This window comes from Gossypium hirsutum, chromosome D05 (genome assembly GCF_007990345.1).
Source record: "Gossypium hirsutum isolate 1008001.06 chromosome D05, Gossypium_hirsutum_v2.1, whole genome shotgun sequence".
Classification (NCBI taxonomy): Eukaryota; Viridiplantae; Streptophyta; class Magnoliopsida; order Malvales; family Malvaceae; genus Gossypium; species Gossypium hirsutum.
In genome coordinates, this window is record NC_053441.1 from 63,056,620 (window position 1) to 63,063,732 (window position 7,113).

General features: G+C 29.7%; 1 protein-coding gene across 2 annotated transcripts; it reads right to left on the reverse strand.

Annotated features, from left to right (window-relative positions):
• Positions 1-1,787: 1,787 nt before the first annotated feature.
• Positions 1,788-5,051, reverse strand: LOC121216938 (uncharacterized). Of its 2 annotated transcripts, none has more exons than XR_005913158.1 (6): positions 4,846-4,979; positions 4,527-4,572; positions 4,032-4,218; positions 2,443-2,558; positions 2,212-2,289; positions 1,788-2,078 (listed from the first exon to the last, which is right to left on the reverse strand). XR_005913158.1 is itself a non-coding variant. In XM_041092433.1 (6 exons), the coding sequence occupies exons 3-6, from the start codon at positions 4,162-4,164 to the stop codon at positions 1,977-1,979; spliced, it is 393 nt and encodes a 130-aa protein (XP_040948367.1). In that variant the 5' UTR covers positions 4,165-4,218; positions 4,527-4,572; positions 4,846-5,051; the 3' UTR covers positions 1,788-1,976. The 2 variants fall into 2 exon arrangements, 1 of the variants encoding a protein (XP_040948367.1); XM_041092433.1 differs by having other exon boundaries at positions 2,443-2,522; positions 4,846-5,051.
• Between the last annotated feature and the right edge of the window lie 2,062 nt (positions 5,052-7,113).

Consider the following 7,113-nt stretch of genomic DNA (forward strand, 5'->3'; position numbering starts at 1 on the left):
TGACCATAATCAGATTTCTACTGTCATAACAAAGATTTTTATTATTTTCACTTCTTTATAATTTTTAATATTTTTATTTTTCATTGTGTACAAATTGGAGTATAAATTAAACCTTTTAAATTTCTAATTATCAAATTTAAATAAATATTTATGGAGGAAATTAAATTTAGGCTAAATTGTACTTCAAGTTCCTATATTTTTCATATGTTTGGAATTTAGTCCGTCTATTTTTATTTTTAGGAATTTAATTCCTATATTTTTTAGATTTAAAAATACAAGTTCAATTGTTAACATAATTAAAAGTTTATTTTTTATTAAATTCATGTCTATTACAACATTATTTTATTGATTACATGGTTATTAAGTGAATATTTTTTTTATTTCAAAATGTCACGCCAACGAATTTAACAAAATAATTTTAACAGTATTAATAATTGAACTTAAGTTTTTAAATTCGAAATTAGAATAATTAAGTTTCTAAAAATAAAATAAATAGACTAGATTCAAAATGCACAAAGAGTACACGAACTTGTAACATATTTAAGTTTAATATTATAATACGTGATATTTTAATTAAACAAAAAATTTAAGTTTAATAATAAATTAAAAAGTAAAATATCATATTAATTTTCGCTCTCTCCTCCCTCTTTACTCCATTTCTTCTTTCAATTTTCATATAGAGAGATTTTGTGTTGTCTCTTCCCCATCAAAGTTTTGAGGAATTTTTTAATTTGTGGGCCTATTTGCTGCGAGTTTGGACCTTCAACATGCAAGATAAGCTTGAACTATCCCAACACCCTAATGCTTTCTTTGATGCTCTTGAGTACATAAAGTAGACCCGGTCCATGAAGGTTCAAACAAAATTAGTGGGTGGGTGTGAGATGGATGTTTATATTCCATACGGTGTGTTTATTTTTTTATCTCATATTATAGTACTTAATTTTATCGTCACCGTTATTTTTACACTAATTATAAATAAACACACCGCACATCTAAAAACTATTAAAAGAACTTGTTGAAAGTAACTTATTGATTAAAAAATTGGGAGTTTTCCATGTAGTAATAATGTAGCAACCAATCTTTTATTTTATATAAATTAAAGAAAGACTAAAACGTGTTGTCCACACAAACTTGGCGGTAATTCACCAAATGATTAGGGTCTGTTTGATTGGCAGTAAAATGTTTTCCGTAAAATGATTTCTGGAAAATGTTTTACTTTTCTGTAAAATGATTTACTGGAAAATATTTTCTAGTGTTTGATTGAATCTGTGTAAAATATTTTCTGCTGTTTGACAGATTTCCTAAAAATATTTTCCGGAAAAGTTGTTTTTACATATATTAATAAATTTATATACATATTAATAAATTTTTATATTTTAAATTATTTTTACACATATTGCAATGATTTATTTATAAATAATTTTTTTATTAATAAAAGTTTTTATCTAATTAAATTCCAAATGTTCATCTATTTGTAGATTATACCGATTTGATTTTACTTCTTCATTATTAAAACATTTATTTGTATTTAAATTTTATATTAATTTGATTCTACTTTTATCCAATCTGATTCTTGTGATACATATATTTAACATGGGATTTAAATTAAAATAAAAAATACTGTAATTATTAGAAAATTTCATTTTTTTTAAAAAACTAGTATATTGTATTAACTCGTACTAAATGATATGTCAAACTTAAATTGCTACATTAATATATATTGGGTAACTAATGCAAGTGTAATATGCAATTAAAAGCTAGAATTTAAATGTTACCAACACAAAAAATAAAGACGAGATAATAAAAATTATTGAAAAAGAAAAGCAAAACAGTAATCCATAGCACAACAAGAAACTAGTTATATTGTTGTTCTCTTTTTTCTATCCAAACCCAAAACAAAACATCAAAACCGCATTTAGTACTACCAAAGTCTTTTATGGTTCCATCTAAAAGATTTGCATTAAATGAATTTGAAACTACTTAGGACCAATGTCTTTGAGAGCACATATCTGCTCTTCCCCCATTGCAGACATAACAGACACAACCAGGTCTTTCCCCTCAGCAAAACCATCCATGATCTGCAATCACACCAAAACACATGAATGTAAAATTATATAACTACCATCTTCATGATATGTAAATTGGAACCAACATTTTTTTTTGTTCTAGTATTAGATACACTTGAATTAGTATGCCAAGAGATTAACTTACCTCCTTACATTCTTGTTCCATTTCCTTATACGTCAATGCTAGCTTTTTTGCCACATTTTCTTTTGTTTGTTCAATTGTCTGTAAAAGATCACAGAAATAGTAGTTAAAACCATCCACTATAGTTACCATATCTGGACTACAAACAGCAACGACATACTTTTGCAAAGACTTTCGCTCACGTTTCACATTTTTATCAAAGACAGTTAAGGGCAAAGTAAGCAACCAACTAACCTTACTCAGTAAATCAGAGAGTTTTTTCATCTTGGCCTCCATCAATGCAATATGTTTCAGACTGTTAATGTCTTGTGAAACTGCAGTAGACCCATTTTGTCAAGGTCCGTGTGAGCCTTTTGCAAAATGTTAACAAATAATTCATTTTTAACTTTTAGGCTGTTAGCAAAATATTTCAAGTACATATCAAATAATTCCGTCAAAAATCTCAAACAATAATGCCTTTGGGGTTCTGGCAAAGTGAAAAGCTTGACATGTAATTGCAATGGATCTTAAAACCCACATTACAACAATTAAAACAGAAGAGTACTCTGAGGTTACAAATGAATTCCAAATCCAAATTTTCAAATTAATGTTTCCAAACATAGCATAAATGAACACAATCACAGCATAAGAATTTATAGCCAGAACCACATAATATTTTTCATTCTCAAAATAACTAATTACTTTGAAAGTAACCAGCAAGATAAGATGTTTACAGTGACAACATCAGATGATACAATAGCAACATGTTTCTTCATTTTTCACTCTTGAATACAACTTGGTCATGCATTTGCCTAAAAGAAATGGAAAACACACATTTCTAAGCACTGAACTGAAGAGGTTGGAGTCACTACAACAAAAAAAAATGTCTAGCAATGATGAACATAATCAAAGAGGTACAAGTCGTGTGAGTTAAGATAATGTCTAACAACCCGGTAAAATTATAGCAGCACATATATAAAAGAACAATACAGTTCAGCTAGTACAACATGAGAAAATGACTATATTTTCCTAAAAGAATATGGGGTTCAATAAGGTTCCCCGCATCATAAGGCCAGGAAATTATAGAAGAAAAAGACAGAAATCAATGAAATATAAACCTCTCATTTGCTTTATTATTATATGAAAAAAAGACAAAAATCGTTCACAAAAGGAGTGTGAGGAAGATTTTCATATTTGTATGCTGCAAGGTGATTTTGTGTGATTTGCTCAGTTGAAACTTTGTTTTCAGCACAATGTGACAAGTCAACATGTATTGTTTTGCTTAGTGATAAATAATATGTTTTTTTTAAGTAACATCAAGGAATGAGCATGATTTCTTGAAAACCAAGTCCTGCAAACAAGTGAAGCCAGAGAAAAGACCTTATGTAACACCATTAGACCACAGTCCATGCACAAGAAAACCAAACAGTCTAAAAAGAAAGGAAATATTAATAAAGGAACTCAAAACGGACATTGACTTCTCTAAAAAAGGATCTCAGCTCGTCCAATGACTTCTCAAAACTTCCATACAATCTAATGGATAACCTTAGCCACTTCGAAATATGTGCTCTATTCTAATGACTGAGATGATTAATTGGGATAAATTTGTATCCGAATTCGAAGCCATACTCATACAGCCATTCATCTTGAATGAGGCACACCCTTACTCTATTTGCCTATGGTAATAATTTCATAGTGCTAAAATCAAAATGGACAATTCAAGCAAAGCAAATCACTGTTACAGAAATCAAAGTTAACATACTGAAAATAAAAAGAAAGAGGACTGTCTATGGTTAAGGAAATTAAAATAAGCATCAATTTTATTATGACTAGTGAGGACTTACATGCCATCAATATGACATTCACCATTGGGGAAGGAGCAATTGCAGGTGACAGTACTGTTGTTAATGGCCTCAGGCACATTTGGCGGCGGCGGTGGAGTAAACCAACTTGACTTATTGTTGCAAGGGTTTTCATTGTAATTCCAATCCTTCTTCCCAAGTTCTGTTGCTATCTCACGAAGAGCTCTTACTGCAAACCCAGAAAGAAAAGAACAAATATTTGAGAAGCAATTGGAGGAACTAGTATTGGGTTGGTACAAATTTACAAGCAAATCACAGGATAATTCTAAACACTCAAGTACATACTCAAATGAACCAAACCTGCAATTTACTGTTTGGTTGAGATTAGTTAAGAAACAATGAAAGAAAAGTGGACTAGAACAGAGTAAAGTCTTGGAATATGAAGAGGAAATTTCCAATATCAGCTAGTAAAGAAATACTGTTAATCTTTAACATAACCTGAAGCAAGAAAGAAGTTGCAAAGCTGTGCTAACTTACCTTCATAATCTGGAGGATAGGGCGGCTCCACTTGGGCTTCAACCATCTGTATATAACCAAAATATAACCAAAACATCATCTAGCAAGAAAAGTCGCCCAAATAGGAGGCGAATAGCCCAATAGATAATCTGTAATCTTCATCGGCTACTATACTTTCTCTCAATTTGATAACAATCAATATAATTTATTAAAATAAAATGTTAGAAATCAAAGAACGAGAGAGGAAGAGAGGAAACAAAACAGAATATGCTGAGAAGAGAAGATGAAGAACAGAAGAAGAAAAATGAATGAAAAACGGAAGAAGAAGAAGGAGCCTTACCTGGATTAAGGAGGAACCGGAAGAGGTCCTTGACCAAACTGATTTGCAATCCAAGGGGAAGGGAAATGGGAAAGGGTAGAAGAAGGCATCATTTTCCGGAAAATGTCTTACCGAGTTCAAAAGCGTAAGACATTTTCTCCAAATTTGTAATAGGTTTTCCTGTGTTGCGGAATTGGTTTTACAAAAAGAAAATATTTTCCTGCTATCAAACACTGGAAAACGTGTAAAACCAATTCCGGAATTGGTTTTCCCCCTATCAAACACAGCCTTAGTTTCAATCATTTTAGTGAAAGAAAACCCAAATGTTGAATCATCATCAACAACCCTAAACAAATCTCTTACTAATACCCATTTCCCACCAAAACCATGACTTTTCTTTAAACCGAAAATTATATTATTATTGTTATTATTATCTCTTGCTAATCATTAATCATGTGCTTTCCCATGTTCCAAGGTCCCGTTTCTCATTAGTGGACCCTCACCAATCAAATCAACGGTCAAGATCTGCTTATCCCTTAGGCAAAAATTTTTAAAATACATATTTTGCTAATTTTAAATTAGTTTTAAACTTCAAAATATTTTAATTAATCAACAAATGATTAGATGTAATGGTAAGACATATTATATCTTCAAGAGAAGTCTCAGATCTAAACCTTGAAAATGATATTATTGAAAGAGGCAGTCACGAATCTCGAACATGGATAATAAAATGAACATGAAGTATACTAAATAAATTATTTTAATTACATTTCTAAATTATTAAGATTATATTAATTAGGTCTTTCTATTACTCAAATTATTAATTTAATCATCAAATGACATGTTAAATCCTATGTAGCATAATTTAAAATGAAAATATTTTTTTTAAAGGTAAATTTATTAATTCATTCAATAAATGGAACCATACAATTCAGGGGAAAAAATAACAAATTCTCGTCGTAGATAGTAAATGATAAGCTTCATCAACACAACAAAGACTTTAGCCTTAGCATCAATAGAACATCATGACAAGTTGACAATTGGCTTTCTCATATCTCAAGTACGACATATCTGAAATGATTGCAAGCACTTAAAATTAAAATTTATTAAAAATTTAGCTATATAAAATTTGACGTGTTATTTAATGGTTAAATTAATAGTTTCAATAACGAAAGGAGTTAATTGTTATAACATCGATAATTCAAGATTGTAATTGGAGATGTCTGGTACAATTAATTCATAATACTATAATAAGTGATTGAATTTGAATTTCGTTTATCAATTTAATCATTATATTGTTGTTGTCTTATCGACAATTTAGAAAAGTCGAGACGTAAATCTTAATCCTATGAAAGGAGTGTTGTCCATTACAATTGGAAAATTACAAGTGCTTTTCTACTAATAAAAAATATAATTAAAATTTTTTTTCACTCAAACACAAAAACAGAAATTTAGGTTTTTCTTTTTAGCTTTTATGTTGATAGACTGCTTTTAATATGTTCTATACTTTTATGTTTGAATAATTTAGAAGTTTCATGTTGTGCATGTTAGTGTTGTAGCAAAAAAATAGCAAGCTAGCAACCAACACAAAGTAGTAGACAAATGGACCTACATCCTTTACAACATCAACATCAAGTGAATGATATGGGAATATATTAACTTTTTCATTAAGTTTATGTAATAGATTAATCGAGTATTAATTTAGTTATAAAATTATTAAAATATTTTCTAAGTTGTTATTTATCTGTCTATTCTATATTTAAGTACTATATTAGATTGGTGTCACTCTTAATCAAGTCACCATCTCAATTATGAAATTACAGAAATAACCATTATTTTAAATTATAATTAATATTATTATGATGACATTTTTTGTTTTTTTTTCATACTTTTATATCATCTTTAAAGAAAAGAATTAAAAGTTACAAATCCAAATGTCGAACATGTGTTCAATAGTATTAATATTTTCTTTCACCCATATTGTGAGTGTGATAAAATCTAGTACTTATATTAAGTCTTTTACTAAGTTATGTCATTGGGCACCAATAGAGGTGCTCATGGGTCGGGTCGAGCCGGGCCGGGTTCGGACCCGGAAAAAATCTTGGCCCGTGTCCTAGGTCCGGGCCCAAAATATGGGTCTAAAATTTTGTCTAGGCCTAGCCCGGGAAAAAATTCATAAGTCTGGCCCGGCCCGGCCCAATTTTTAAATAAACACCAAAAAAATTTTAAAAATAAAAAATAAATATATTTATTATATTTGGGCCAACCTGGGCTCAAAAAAGTGCTGCT

Bases quoted from the DNA above. Each gene is read 5' to 3' on its own strand.
- LOC121216938 (XM_041092433.1), bottom strand. From the start codon at position 4,164: ATGAAAACCCTTGCAACAATAAGTCAAGTTGGTTTACTCCACCGCCGC. The intron at 2,523-4,031 runs GTAAGTCCTCAC...GGTCTACTGCAG, and splicing joins GAATGTCATATTGATGGCAT to TTTCACAAGACATTAACAGT. The intron at 2,079-2,211 runs GTAAGTTAATCT...GTGTGATTGCAG, and splicing joins TGGAACAAGAATGTAAGGAG to ATCATGGATGGTTTTGCTGA.